The sequence below is a fragment of the Epinephelus moara genome, chromosome 18 (genome assembly GCF_006386435.1).
Source record: "Epinephelus moara isolate mb chromosome 18, YSFRI_EMoa_1.0, whole genome shotgun sequence".
Classification (NCBI taxonomy): domain Eukaryota; kingdom Metazoa; phylum Chordata; class Actinopteri; order Perciformes; family Serranidae; genus Epinephelus; species Epinephelus moara.
Genome location: NC_065523.1, coordinates 37,131,781 through 37,147,386, shown reverse-complemented (window position 1 = coordinate 37,147,386; position 15,606 = coordinate 37,131,781). Strand labels below are relative to the sequence as shown.

The following is a 15,606-nucleotide window of genomic DNA, read 5'->3' as shown; positions in this document are numbered from 1 at the left end:
TTACACCAGTCAGCCAAAATGTTAAATCCACTGACAGGTAAAGTGAGTAACAATGATCGTTTCATTTCAACAGATTCTCCTGGGAAACCTTGGGATCTGGCATTCATGTGGATGCCACTTGACAAGCTTCACTCACCCAAATACTGTTGGCAACGACCCCCCCCCCATCCCAGCAGGACAGTACACCATGGCACAGCTCAAAAATGGAACGTGACAAAGACATCAAAGCTTCAACCTGACCTCCGAATTCCTCAGATCCCAACCCAATCAATCATCTGTGAAACGTGCCAGTATGCCACCTGGGACTCAAAGGATCCGCTGCCAATCCCCCAGTTCCGAACACCACAGGACACCATCAAAGGACTTGTGTCCATGACTCAACAGGTCAGAGACCCTGCCGCTGATCGGACTTGGTTCTGACCTGTCGACACACACACAGGATCTCTGGGGTGCCAACATTTCCCACAGATGCTCGATCAGATTGGGATCTGGGGTGAATTCGGAGGTCAGGTCGACTTTTTGAGCTGGACCACTGATAAGGGAATGCCATTGCCATGAGGCGGTGTACTTTGTTTGTAACGGTGTGGGTGGGTGGTGTGATCAGCCAAAATGTTAGGGCCCAAGGTTTCCCAGATGATGATTCCCAGCTGGCATTGGACGTCGATATGGTGTCAGGAAGATGTCGGACAGGTATTAAATTTTGGTTGGAGTGAATGTCCAGTGAATGAGATTTTGATGTTTTATAGACATTGGGTTTTGTTCTTTATATCTTTGAACATTGTGAACTGAACATCAGTTATTCCATGTCAAGATGACATCGGCATTTTGGTTATTTAACTACACAACTCATCTATCGTCATTATTCTGACGTCTAATGACATTGGTGGCGAGCTGGGTTGCACTGCAAAGAGACTACTAACTAACAGTCCTAAAGGAATATAAAAGAAAGATTATGCTGCATTGCCTTAATTTATTCTGTTTAGTAACTGATGATGATTCATTCTCTTATGTCAATCAGTGAGTAATGTATTACCTAACTGGTGGTTCTGGAATAAGGTTTATGGAACATCACAACAGTTGATAAGATGATGAGCCAGGCTGCCAGTTTGTACGTGCTGCCTACAGACTGTGATTGCTGTGTTGACAGTCACTGCTCTTAGACGGATCAAAATGGCAGCTCAATTCAATGATAGTCTTTTCTTTGCAGGCTGTAAAAGTCAGTTGATGATGCAGTAATAAGTGTGTGTTGATGTGTGTGTAACCACTCAAACACTGGTGAAAGAACGGAGGAAAACAGGCCATTTTCATGATATGTTGATACGGTCAACATTCTTTTTCTTTTATTTTTCGATCTTGAAATGCTCCCATCTTCCACAATGAACATTAGTGTCTTTACATACATATTCATGTCAAAAGAAAGCGATGGTAATGACCAACCAGACCAACCACCACCCATCTCTAAACACCGCACTATCTTTGCCTGTTTCTTTTTTTTTTTTTTTTGTCCTCTTGTCTTTTTCATAAAACCATCAGCAAAACCACAAACATTACTGATTAATACACACTGAAAAAGGGGGGAGGAGGGGGAGGAGGAATGAGGCAAATACATGTCATCACAGTCAATAGGAGAAAAGACACAGTATAGAGAAAAACAGAACAACACCTTGACGAAAAAAAGAGGATATAAAACTGATGAAATAAACATTACAGTGTTGTTCGAGGGTGGGGGAACTTTACATTTATACACAAGCACCAAAAAGCCAAACGTGGTACATAGACTTTTGTTAAAATAGGATCCAGTGCAGGCAATTCATCACTGCCCAGTAGCAGAACTACTATGAGAAAGGGATGAATAACCCCTGAAATGAATAATGGAGGCACATGGGAGGCGAGGGAGCTCCTTTTTCTTCATTAATTCAAGCTCGGATTGTTGCTGGGGAATTGTAACGCTGGCACCGAATGGAGAATTTTAGCTTTTATTTCAAAATAACTCTAAATTAGGAGCCTCAGGGGCTTGGTCACACTACAAACCTCATGTCAGTGAATGTACAGTAACTCTGCTTAGGTCTTTACGCAAGAGGAACTTGAACAGAACTCAGTGCACTGTAGTGTGTTTACATGAATGTGACTTAATTCCTCCTGCTCCCGAGCGTCCCGTACCTCCATTACAGTTCAAAGTCAAGGCTGCAGTATTGTATCTAAAAAGGTCTGTACACATTCTCTGTCTATGTTCCTGTGGGCTTTTCTACAGTGATGGGCGTGTGGAGAAGAGGGAAATAAATACATTGGGCCAGTGAATGGTAACAACAACAAGATATGGTTGATAAAGCTCAAATAAACTAAAGGCTCATAGCCTGCAGCTGGTGAAACTCCACCGAATATTTAAAGGCTGGTTAAAGGTTAAGAAATCCAAACATTTTAATGAGGCCCTCGCCTCAGGAAACAACATGTTCTCCATTCAGTGCTGTTGGCGCTCCAAACTGGACGGCCATTTCTGTGTAAACAGGGCATTAACAAATGATTAATGCTAAAGCTTAACAATCAAGAGAGAGGCGTTTTGATTCAAATGGGTCCTGAAGCAACCAGGGATGTCAGCTTGGGTTCATTTTGCTTTTGATGGCCCAACACCCATTAACCAGTAACTAACTGGTTAATTTTTAGGGGAAAAGTGCAAAATGACTTGAAATACAATAGGTGCTTTTCTTTTAGTACTGCGCTCCAATGACTTAGTGAGCTTTAGCGCTCCATCTCAAGGCGCTATTCATTAAAAGGTGGTAAAATTTTGATGTTTTTGTGCTGTAAACGTCTTGCCTTTTATTTTATTTTGTGATGTATTTGCTGACAGACAGCCAGCTAGCTGCTTTAGCATACAGGAAAATGATCCTCCAGTCTCCACTGGTTAGCTAGCCTTGGCCACTCTGCACTTCAGACCATGTATGTTGGGTGGAAGCCAATTTGTGGTGCCACTCATTAAGGAATTATCGCTGTTAACACCCTCCTGAACCATGGTGGTAGGACGGCATTGCTGCATACTTTAGCCACGTTGAGTAAGCTGCTTAATTTTAAGCTGCAAGCCCCCTTTAGCGTTGTTTATTATGTTAGCACCACTACCTGTGCTGACACTGCTAACGAGGCTAACAGAGCTAACAAAATTAACAAAATTAAGCAGCTTAATCAACAGCAATGCCGTTTAGTTGGCATTACTCGTGGTAATCGCCAAATGAGTGGTGCCACAAGCTAGCTCCCACCAAAACCAGCTTGTGCACAGTGCTGTAAACTGAAGAGTAGCAAAATGAACCCAGAGATCCACATGAAACCGTGAAATATTCTCGCAGTTAACCGCTGACATCCCTCGTAGCAACAGTGGACAACGTGGCTGTACAGTAATTGTGATTCATAATAGGATGGTCACTTTCAAAAACCCTCTTTTACCATTGCAGGTTTGTCGCATTTTTGTTGAATTTGTATTCAAATTTCTTTGTAAAATATATATTTATAATAGATACATATATTCATATATCACAGTAATATACAAACCAAGTGCTTAAAAAATAAAGGTGATGGCAATCTTTTGTGAAAGAATGGAGATGGTTGGGTAGAGTATGGGCTGGTAGAGGTAGGGTCTGGGAAGAGGTATGGAACTCGATATTTGTAGTGTTGGTGCTTCTTTGGTCGAGGGAATGTCCCCAGTGTACGTTTGCATTAGATTTGAATTAAGGCAAATAGCCATACATGTGTATGTTTGTCTACAGTCAGATATGTACCAGATTCATAGTACTGATAAAGCTCAAAACTTTTCCTTTTCCTACATTCTTGTTTGAAAGTGATCTAAATGTTGATGTGCTCTGTTGAATATTGTTGGATGACATAAGTAGAAAAGCAGGTAGTTCCATTCCTCCTCTCATCACATAAACAAAAGTGCTTCTGTAAGTATGGAGAGGATGTAAGAAATGACAAATCTGTACAATATATACAAATATGATACAGCCCTACAAGATGTCCAGCCTTTTGGGTAACCTTGGGTATAGGGGAGTAGAAAAGCCCAGCTTCCTGTCCCAAGGGCTCGAGGAGGGGGTGTGATTATAGGGCATAGGCATGATGGCAGGGTAGTTCTTAGAGGAGAGATTATGTCTTTTGTCACCTAATCTCGCCTCTTGTTCCGTCGTCCACCTGTCTCCTTTTTACCACTCTCCTTGCTGGAGCCCTCCCCTGCGGACGCCTGTTTACAGCCTCCTCCTGGGCTCTCTCGGACAATGTTCTGCTGTGGCATGAGCGACAGGTAGGGATGCTGGGGCAGAGGAGGCGGCGTAGCAGAGGGTGGGGTTGTTGGGGATTCCTGGCCGGAGCTGTTACCCCCACTGCTGCTGGTGCTCATGGCCCGGTGTTTGAGTCTGAGTTTGTGGGGCAACGCTGTGCCCTTCACCTCCCCCTGGGGGTCCCGGCCCTGAGCCTGAGAGCCGCCATGGGAGGAGGGCAGAGGCGAGGCAGGATGGTGGAGGCTGGTAAGATGTTGGTTGTGGTAGCTGCCCACATCTGAGCAGGATGAGGAGGGGGACTCGTCATCATCCGTGGAGGCGTCTTTGTCAGAGCTGCGGGGATCTCCATCACTGGATGATGTGTCCTTGTTAGAGGAGCTCGACTGGCTTCCGTAAGCCTCGCTCCTGTGCCCGCCCTCGTAGGTCAGCACAGGTGGCTCCTCGTCTTGGGCACTGAGGTATGAATGATGAGGCTGCTGGAGGTGGTGGTACAGGGGAGAGTGGTTGACCCCCTCCACTTGTTTGTGGAGGAGCTCTGCAGATGAATCTCTTTCCTGCTGGTGCTGCTGCTCCTGCTGCAGGTGCTGCTGGGGAAGTTGGCACACTCTGTACACTTGTCTCTCTCCAGCCTCATTACGGCTGTCTGAGAGCTCATATGGAGGGGAGTCTAATGTCTTCCTCTCCAGCTGCTTTGTCACCTCAGCCAGTGTTTCTGTGGAGCTCTCTGTAATGGGCTGGGGCAGCCGGCTGACACACGTCTGGCTGCTGCCGCCGCTCGGCTTCTGGGCTGCCTGCACATCGATGTCCTGGGGCCTCGACAGGGTGTCCACAGGATAGGAGGCACTGCTGGAGCCATACAGAATGACACTCCTCTGGGCAGCAGGTGGGTGAGGGGCAGGCTGGCTGACAGTGTTGATAGCGGTAACAGGCTCCTGATGGGGTTGTTGTTGTTGTTGTTGTTGGTGGTGTTGCTGCTGTTGGCTGTGATACGCAGCCTCCAGCTCCTGAGAATGCTGCTGGATCTGGTGGTGAGTGGGCACAGAGGCCAGACCACGGTGGATGTTGAACATGATCTGGGTGGTGGTGCCATTGGCAATGTCCATCTCCAGCCTGTCACCTTCCTGTTTGATCTCAAAGGGCATTGGCTCTGGGCTGTCCCTGGAGGAGCCGTCGGACATGTCAGAGAGGGAGCCGCGCGGGGAGTATTTCACCAGCTGCTCTGTTTCTGAGGAGTCAGAGTTCATCATCACCTGAGAACCGCTAGAGTAACCGCTGGAGTAGTACTGGGCAGAAGAGGAGGAGGAGGAGGATGAGGAGCCTCCATTTCCTGTGCTGTTGCTTCCACTGATCTGCTGGCTCTTTTCAATGTAGGAGGCAGTGCTTATGAGGCCAAAGCGCAGCTTCAGCTGGAGCAGCTCTGTCTTGAGCCTCACATTCTCATCATTCAGTGCAATGACACGGTTCTCCAAAACCATATCATTGAGACGTCTCTTCTCCCGGGAGCGCTTGGCGGCCTCGTTGTTTTTACGCCTTTTCTCCCAGTAGCAGGCGTCCTTCTTCTCATCTGAAATGAACTCGCGTTTTCGCCTGCAGCTCATATTGGGTTTGGGCTTGATGAGGCGACCTAAGCGAGCTGGACTCCCTTCCATAGAAGTAATAGACTCTTCATAACTGCTGAAGGCTTCAAGGCAGTTGAGGTTATTCCCTGAGTTTTTGTTTAATGTTTTGAGAGCTGAAGTCAGATCTTCCATTTTTCAGCCAGTTTGAAATATTTTGTAGGGAAAGAACCAGTTAAGAGGTCAAGGGGAGGAGGGGGGTGGTGACAAAAACAACTTGTTCTCACAGAGTTCTTATTGCAGGTTCAGTGTACTTGTGACAGGAGGGGACTCAAGTGCCCAAATTAGCCAGAAAGATAAAGAACAGCTGGAGCTCAGCATTAGCAACCCTCATTTATCCACTTGAAGGGGTTTTTGGTTCAGTGTCCAGACTCTTCAGAGCATCACAGACCCAAAGTGGATCTGATCAGTCTTACAAAAGCACAAATTTCTTCTTTGCCTCTTGCTTTTCCGCTTTTGCTTGTTAAAGGTTTAGCGTACGAACAGCACACTGAGCTGAGCTGGCGGAGAAGTGTCCTAGATCTCCATGCAAACAGCAGGATGTAGGTCGGCCGTCTACCTCAGCGTGTCAGTCTCTTGGGGAGCTTCGCTCTCGCTCCGTCTGTCTGTCTCTCTCCGGTTGACTGCAAGATGAAAGGCTGCAGAGATGAAAACAGAGAAAAGAGATATGTTAATCCATGTGGACTGCTGGTGCTCCATTATGCATTCTCATCTCAGTCTTAAAATTATTTCTTTTAAGGGTTTTTTTTGCTAACTTCTCCTGATGTTGTTATTCTTTAACATTACGATCAAAGACACATCTCTACAGCTGCACAGCTTTCCTTTGCTGTTTTGGCACGTCTGGCTTTAAATGATGGTGTCCCCCTGGCAACTAATGAATGGTCACTAGACCTCACCGTCTGACCTTTTGGCCCCACTATTGATCTGCTCTGTCTGCAGCCTATGACCTCTGACCCCTATCCTGGCATGTTGATGTTTGCTTCTGTGATGTAACGAGGGCATTGAGTTCATTTCAGGCTGACAATCCTGTTCCATCTTGTCGCCCAGTGCTTATATGGGCTTCCATATAATGTTGTAAACATGCAGAAGTATCTGAGCTTGCATTTTTTTAACGCAGCCGAAAGCAAAATAAAAGACTGGTAATTGCAAATGGCATATAAGGCAACTGAGGCAAGTATGCACATGAAATTGATAACGTAACACCACAGAAATTGCATTAGTCTGACACATGCTGAGAGCACAAAACTCGACTGTTTAAGGATTAGCTCTTTTTGTTTGCCTGCCTGATGAGTATTTGGCCCAGACAGACCAGAGGGTGAGTCAGATGCAGGCCTGCTGGGCTTCCCTGGATCTGTTTTACAACATTTCACACAAAAAAAACCCTCCACAAGACAGCCCACCTCTTTTGCACTGAGAAACCCCATCCACAAACACTGCTGAAACACCGCTACCCACCCCCCCGATGCTTTTATCCGCAGAGGAATGTGGCAGCATTCTTCGCCAAAACAACTCAATGCCAAATCAATGATGCAGAGTGAGCAGATAAGGCAGACAAAGACAGCAGCCAGTGCAGGTCAAGGATAAAGAGGCTGAGAGACCGGGGTGGGAGATTTGGAGGTGTGGGGGCAGCTGGGAGGTGGGGCTTTGATAAATATAGGTCAAGGGCTCCTGGAAAGAAAGGGGGTGGGAGGCGAGACATGGGCAGGAATAACAGGGACTGTTAACATTTGGGAAAAACATGAGGGTGGTCGGAAGTCTCAGAACTGTGGAGGATGGGTATCTCAGAGCGCAAACACAGCAAGGAGTCCTCTGAAATGAGCTAAACAGGTGTGCCTCCAGATTTTAGGGCATAACAACAATGAATTTAACAGAAAGGTAATCTCTTTAAATGCTGTCATTAGACATGGTAGGACCGAGCTGACAGTTGGCTGTTGGTCAATGTTGGGCCGTCGGTTAGAGTGTGTCATACCTAGTTTTTAAGGTATCATGCACTGTTGGCGCTAGTTGTTCCTTTCCTGTCTGCTGTTTTTCAGACCATTTGGCTTGTTGAATCAATGTCAGCACTCGTGGCGCCCAATCAGAGTTAATGAAATCACTCTGATTGGCAGTTCAGCATAGTGCACGAGAGGAGAAACTGAAGTGAGGATAGCAAACAAGACTTAAGTCAAGAGGGTGTGGGATTGAAACAAACTTGTTGTTTTAAGTAATTTTTTTTAGCCATTGAGCTCTGTCAGCAGCCAGAATCTGGCCACTTTATTTGGCCCGATTCTGGGGCCTCATTCATGCCAGGTCTCGGTCGAGTCGGGCAACCAGATGCGGCCCGACTTATTTCTTCCAGCTTGCACAGTTTTGGCCGATGCTGCAGGTCATTTGATAGACTTTGGGGTGTATTCAAGTTCAACTTTTTGCCAAGACACAGGCGACGTGAGGCGACACAACAGTCTGCGCTCGATGCCAGAAGTTCTTTGAAATCAGTTTGGTGTGTTTGGGTCTTTAGCAGCATGACTCTTGGGATGGCAGTGTCGGTCACTGGTCGGTTTACCGCTCCAGACTGAAATATCTCAACTACAGTAAAAAAAAAAAAAAAACTACAGATATCCATGGTGCCTGGAACGACTTTGGTGGTCCCTGATTTTTCCTCTAGTGCCACCAGCAGGTCAAATGTTTCAGACATTACAGGAAATACTGCATTGACCTTCTTCTCGCTACTATCACAGAAAAAATAATTAGGTCACACACATGTATTTATTGTGCTCGTGTGACGGCGTAACAACAACAAACAAATGACTCACTCTGCAGTTAAATTACCATGAACCTACACGTCGCACGGGCAACACAAGAGTCCCCTCGCATATATTTAAAGTATCCATAATAACAGAGTAACAGCGGAGCTCATCCATTTTGACCAGCTGCAGCAAATGTGTGTTACTCAACATCTGCGCTCCTGGGTTAAACTGCATAAGCACTATTACACTGTCTGAATCTGTAATCTCATAATCTGGCAAGGTGTTTGCACTGGTTATACTCTGCTCTTCCCAGGACCTGACACCATTACGTAACTACAGGCGTATCCTCGCAATGAAAATGGATTTGAGCCCGGATTCTGGTGAAAGGAGTAACCTATTTTTTATGTCTTTCTAAAGGCTTAAATCGACATTGTATTTGCACCATATTTGTTTCAAAGTGCCTGAGTTTTTTTCCTCTGCTCGGCTGAACGGTTTAAGGTTATCCTCGTGAGCCTTTGACATGTGGCTGTCGGGCACGAGAGAGAAAGACTTTTTTCCTCAGCGTGTCCCACTGACCCAGAAACTGGGGACCGACTGCGCTCTGTAAACACGAGTCTAGCTGGAATATAGGTCAGCCGAGCTGCGGAGAGGTGAAGCAGCGAGAGACGAGGGAGAGATCAGAAAGGAGACAAAAAAAAGAGATGGGAAGACGGAAAAGAACAAAGAGGCGCAGAGAATTAGAGCGTTGTCTAAATATAGATGGAGGTGAGAGGAAGTGGAGCGGAGACAAAGAAAGGGAATCAATGAGGGAGAGTTAAAACAAAGAGAGGGATGGAGATGAGATGATACTGTAGCAGGGTCGGGGGGGAACCAGAGGCAATTGCGACAATGTTGGTATTGCATCAATAGGAGGATTGTGTCACCCCTAGCAACAAAAAGGGGGGAAAAGAGAAAGGGCAGCCAATCATATCGGACTCCCTTCCTCTGAAGCAGTGGTTTGACATGGCCAAAAGCACATGGTGAGAAAACAACATTCTGTAACAAAAGAAGGGAGACTGACGTCACAGAGTGCGTATGTTATATATCTCTCCTGCAGTCAGGACGAGCCGGGCACATGAATGAACTCTGCTGTTTGATTAACTCTCAGTGGTGGCTCTCGCCTCTGTTGCCCCCCCCCTCAGTACGCCACCATGTGAATGAGCGTGAATCATACCGACATACAAGGTGTGTCTCTGCTTCACAGCTCAGCCTGTAATCCCTTTCATTCAGCCTCTTTGTCACCAGAATTACAAAAGCTTCACAGAGAAGACAGAACAATAACACGGCGAATAAATCACAGCTGCCAAGTTAAAAAGCAGCTCAGATAAATGTGATATTCTAGCTCGGATATACAAACATCCCACTGAAGCAGGCAGAGCTAGAGTGCACCGCAGCCCCACACTTCCGTGACCTAGATTACTCTTTCCAATTTATCATATATTCTTCACGTGTCATCACTCGGCCTCTGTGGCACTTGTGGAATGATAGCACAGTAAAAGAATCCAAGTTGCACTCGCTCACACAACCACCGGGCCTACACCACAAGAGTCTAAATGTGGCAATGAGCTCTGGAAACAGTGGACTGAGTTCAAACCCCTGCACGTGTTTCTGTGGAGCGTTTCAGGAAATGGGAGCAGGGCTAAAATAAAAAGGGAGGGGGGGGGGTGACATGCTTCACAGAAAAGGGGAATGATGAAACTGTTGCCCCCCCTCACTGGGAAGAATGCAATGCATGGCACGTGGTGCGGGGTTGGGGGTCATGGGTGGGGTCTGCTAGAATTCCAAGTCTGGGGGGCTGACTTTATCTTCCCAAGAAAAAGAAGGAGGGAGAGGGGGGTTAGGAAATCAGGCAGCATGCCAGCAAGGCGGAGTCCTATCCAACCTAGATCCTTGTTCCACGAACACACACACGGCCATATCACCCTCTCGAAAGGGGGGGGAAAAAAGGAGAGCGGAGTGACTCAGTCCATGTGTTGCACCAGTCACATGTGCTCCCTTGGCCTACTAAATGCTGTAATTCGCCTCTGTGCTGGCTCCAAACCACAGCACAATAACAAAGCACGGCCCTCATATTTTATCATCTTACATGTGCCAGGAAACCCCGGGAAAGTCAAGAGGCCACAAAGTAGGACAGGATGGAAACCACTCAGTGCTTCTGACCATGAACTCCCCTCTCACGTTTTTATTTAGCAGAGCAGGACAGGGTGTCATCAGACCTAAATAACCACAGAGCAGCTGTCCAAACAGGTCACATCAGTGATTCAAAAATCTTTAAAATGATTGAAAAGGGATTTTTTTAAATAAAATAGTTGAAGTTGTGATAAGTGAGGTGGTATTTATTTGGGTCGTGCAGAGTCTTTATCTTGTATTTCTGCATGCATGCCTCGTTTCTTTGTTATGGCGGGCGAGGATTTATTTTGGTGGGGTTTTGATTCTCCCTTTCTAGTCAGCGGCGGTTGTGCGCTTCACCCCCCCACCCCCCTCCCACAGGACTAATGTGACCTACATTCATAGCTGGCATAGAGACCCAGAGTGTGCGCCAACCAATTGGCAGCGGCCGCTCCGCAGCAAAGCGCACAGGGGCTGCATAGCCACAGACTATGGTTTTCCGCCGATTGCATAATCTGCCCCGTACTTTGATCCATTTTAATTATTTAATCCATTTATTATGCAACCTGCGTAACCTCTCCAATGTTTTCCTACACGGTTTACAGCCACAGATGCACATGCGTAAAGTCACTACACTGAGGAGAGTCCCGCACACTTTGGCAACAACATCTAAAATCTTGTTTTAAATCTGGAAATCTGGCTTGTTCACACTGCTATTGTGTGATAATTATGGGAATATAAACAGTCTTTACACTGAGATAGCTGCAAAAAATGGAGGGGGTGCCCACGTGCAGAGTATAAACCACAAAGCCGGTGTGGAAAAACGAGGCCAAGATTCTCTTTCAAAACTAAATCCAATAAAACACACTATTTGTTCTTGTCTTTGTTGTGTATATGTGTCCATAGGTTATGACAACACTGCACCAGCGCTGCTGCAGGCAAGCTGACTTTTTAATCTGCGCTCATGTTCAATTAAATGCCATAATGTATGGTTTGATTCCGCCTCCGGGTAGGCTGTGCGCAGAGCAAGACAACAGCACCTATCATCCACGCAGCAACACATTGTGAGAAATATGTTACCCCGCGTGCCTCCTTTGTTGCTCTGTCTGACAAATCGTCTTCATGCATATTGAATCGGATCCTCAGTCATCCGAGGCGACTGCGTTCATCCATCTGTGCTACGAAATTCACCCAAAATAGACGCAAACAATCTACACATTTCCATCTGCCATCAGAATAAACACCTCTCTGTGACAGCAGCTGTCAGCTCAGCAAACACAGCAACACACCTGACCCACATTTGATCCAGATGTTCTGATCCACACCTCACCTGGCAGCGGCTGCGCTCAGCAGAGCCCGTGAACTTCATTCTTCATCTCTGTGCTATTCCTGGCTCTGCATCGTCAGTCCGAGCCGAGCTTTGTAAAGAAAGACACCGAAATGTCCACATGTATCCAGGACGGAGGTTTGTGCGTGTCGGTGTGCTCTGGATTGTGTTGTGCTCCTTCTAGACTGCGAGAGCCTACTAAAGGGTTAACCCGGAGGGCTGCACAGCCGCGTTAACCTTTACAAAGAGCTGCTACACGTGACGGAGAGAAGTGTGTCCTCGGTGCCTGCATGGGATTTTTCCAGTTGTCTGCATCAACTAGCCCACTAACCTAAAAGAAGACGAGTATTAATAAGTCGCTGCTCATGCAACATATAAATATAAAACCCTGAGCGCATGGGTTATTAATAATTACTGTTAAATAATGATCATCCCAAAGCAGGTGTATTACAGAATGAATCTGGGATTCACAGTGTAATCTGCCCCCTGAACGCACCACTATAACGCGTGATTATATGATTATGGTTTGCACCATAACACAACAGCGCGGATGTGTTGACCCTGCCTCATTACAACTGTGGCACCGCTCCAAAAATATCCACCTTCGCTTCCGTGCGTTTCCCCCCAAACGCACCGCACCTTTTTCTGAAGGAATCCCAAAACCTCTGGCACCCCCCCTCCCTCCCTCACACACACACAGAGACCCTCACACACACTCCTCAGAGGGGGGCAGCCTCGCCTTGACATTGAGAAAATGCACCCGAGCACCAAAACAAACACTCATGGTGTAACAGCGGCGATCAGCTCCTCACAATAAAATGCCAAAACAGAACATTCAAAGCAGCCTGTGCATCATATCCAACATCATATAAAAACATAACAATGCATTTATTATTATTATTAATAATAATAATAATGATAATAATGCGAACTTACCCTTTTTGTGTGTAAAAGTCAGAATCCACAGAAGATACACTCCAGCAATCCGCTTTGCGCATCGGCTGCTGTCCTCACACACACTCACACACACACCGTCCGTCACTTTGAAAACACCAGCTCTCCGATTAGTGCAGGTATATGCGAGAGCGTGAACACAGTGCTGCTTGTTTTCAGTGCGCTCCTCATGTCATGTTTGCTCCAAATCCTCCCTCTCTCTATTTCCTTCTTTCTCCCTCCCTCTCTTTCTCCCTCCGCTTCTCCCTCAGAGTCTCTAAATGTATGTTAGTAGGTCAGTTGTTGCATAACAGGACGCTTTGGGTGCCTAGTCACGTTTTTTGTTTCTCTCTCGGCTCTGCCCCCTCCCTCTCTCCGCGCCTTCAAATCCTGTTGCAGGAGAGGAGATGCTGGGGGGCGGAGGGGGAGGAGAAAGGCCCGAAGGGGGAGGGACTAGGCTCAAAGCCAGATACACAGTCAGATGAAGGCCTATGATACCCATAATAAGGTTACGAGACATTAAAATAAGCAGCAGGCAGAGGAAACAACAGAGAAACAAGCACTGAGCTCAGAACTGTAGAAAAGGACCTGTTTTATTCTCAGCTGGTGTTTTGGGAGAAGCTGATTCTCATCTTATGTCTCTGACAGACCCACGAGACTTTCTGAGTAACTGAATGCTGTTTTCATAGAACAGAACAGTTGTCACATAGTGCCACAAAATTTAAGTGCCATATCTGATCAGTGCAAATGTACATACCTATACCCACACACCCTGAAGAGGCAACATATAAAATCATATAAAATCACACATATGTATTTCCCGAGGACACTGTGGTAGAATATTGCACCTGTTAGCTTATGTGAGGCGCACTCTCAATGGTGGAGCGGTAGAAGGTCACCAGCAGGTTGTCTTTTAGTCCGCTTTCACTGAGCAGTCTTATAAAGCACAGTCTCTGCTGGGCCTTCTTGACCACTCCTGTGGTGTTTGCAGCCCAGGTGAGGTCCAGGGAGATGGTGATCCCCAGGAACTTATAAGTGGAGACCTTCTCCAATTCGTCTCCGTATGTGACGAGAGGTGCTGGATCTGCTCCGTGCCTCCGACAGTCCAACACCATCTTTTGTTTTTGCGGTGTTGAGCGCCAGGTTGTTCTTTCTGCACCACTCGGAGAGTCTCTGGACTTGATCCCTGGACGCTGACTCATCCCCCTCCGTTATGCGCCCCACTTTGGCGCTTGGACACCAGAGGGAGATTGTGTGATCGAGGGACACCAGAGCAGCAGCAGGATAAATCCCCCCATGGAGTCCAGACACTGGTGGTGGTGGTGGCTAAAGAGGCGTATGAGGCTGATGAATCTGTAAAGACTAGGTGGTGATGGGGAGGTGGAGGGCCTGCACGGCGGCGGCAAGAAAGAACTACGCTAGCGAAAGAACCATATTTAAAATGAGGAGCAGTAAGATGATAGGCTGACAGAGAAGGTGTGAGGCTGTGCTATTGGTTGATTGTGAATCAGCTGATGACTCAATTGACCTACCCTGACTGATCTCTCGCTAGAGCTTCATAAGGCTACTGACAGCACACGGGGTTTTAGCATAAAGACTGGAAACAGAAGAAATCATAGCAGCGCACAAAACCACATCATTTTTTACATTTTGGTTTTTGAAAATATTAAACAAACAAGATTTATCGTGTATTTACAGCGATATTGTATCGATACACGGACGCCAAGTGTCGATCTTTAATTATACACTTAAAGAATTTTCGCAAATACACATTTTAATACAACTTTTGGTACCAGAATAATAATCACTTGCATTTTTGGTCCACTAGATGGTGCTGATGTTTCTTTTCCTGGTGAGGTCAGCAGAGGTCTCAGTCAGCAGCATTTGGCAGGAAGTTCATCAAAACAAAGATGGAGGCACCAGAGAAAGAAATCAGAAACATGCCGTCAGCTTTTAAATCAAACATCTGGATATATTTTGGATTATTTAACACAGAAGGAAAGGAGGATTCAGACATGACACGTGATTTGCAAGCAGTGTCATATGAGAATAAAATACTCTGGGAATACTACGAACATGAGGGCTCACCTCACACTCCACCACCCAGAGATAGCGTTAGCCGCTGATGGTCAAGCTAATGCTAAACCTGCTCCACTGAAACCCAACCAACACACTGAGCTCGACAAAACTACCATCTAGCTGTGAGAGAACTGAGAAAATAACACGTCCATCACCTTCATGCGCAAAGATCTGTGTCCAGCCTGCCCACAGTTCAGTCTGTCAGGTGTACGCAGCTTGTTTGACAGGTGTTATGACACAGTTGGTCAGTCTGTCTGCTCGGCATCACATTCTGCTGCAATAAAAATGATTAAAGGTAGGGTCTGGAGGATTTTCCAGTTGCTGTTTGTAAACACACATTCAAATTCGGCCCCTCCTATCAGGCTCAACTCTCCCGGGTGTACGGAGCCCGGAGGTACGTAAGAAGGCTTCACAGAGGAGGTTCAGGCAAGGCTCGCGCTGGTGCACGCTCGGGCACGGCACCTGCACTCTCTCATTGGCTGGGGAAATCTCCGCCCAGAAGCGGTCCGAGCTCACAAAAA

At 46.6% G+C, this 15,606-nt stretch overlaps 1 protein-coding gene across 2 annotated transcripts; it reads right to left on the bottom strand.

The window, feature by feature from the left end:
- Positions 1-1,301: 1,301 nt before the first annotated feature.
- Positions 1,302-13,312, bottom strand: LOC126405313 (nuclear factor interleukin-3-regulated protein-like). Of its 2 annotated transcripts, none has more exons than XM_050068990.1 (2): positions 13,010-13,312; positions 1,302-6,510 (listed from the first exon to the last, which is right to left on the bottom strand). In XM_050068990.1, the coding sequence occupies exon 2, from the start codon at positions 6,005-6,007 to the stop codon at positions 4,142-4,144; it is 1,866 nt and encodes a 621-aa protein (XP_049924947.1). In that variant the 5' UTR covers positions 6,008-6,510; positions 13,010-13,312; the 3' UTR covers positions 1,302-4,141. The 2 variants fall into 2 exon arrangements, with proteins under 2 accessions (XP_049924947.1, XP_049924948.1); XM_050068991.1 differs by lacking the exon at positions 13,010-13,312 and adding an exon at positions 12,077-12,494.
- Between the last annotated feature and the right edge of the window lie 2,294 nt (positions 13,313-15,606).

Excerpts from the sequence above, each read along its gene's own strand:
- LOC126405313 (XM_050068990.1), bottom strand. The coding sequence starts at position 6,007 with ATGGAAGATCTGACTTCAGCTCTCAAAACATTAAACAAAAACTCAGGG.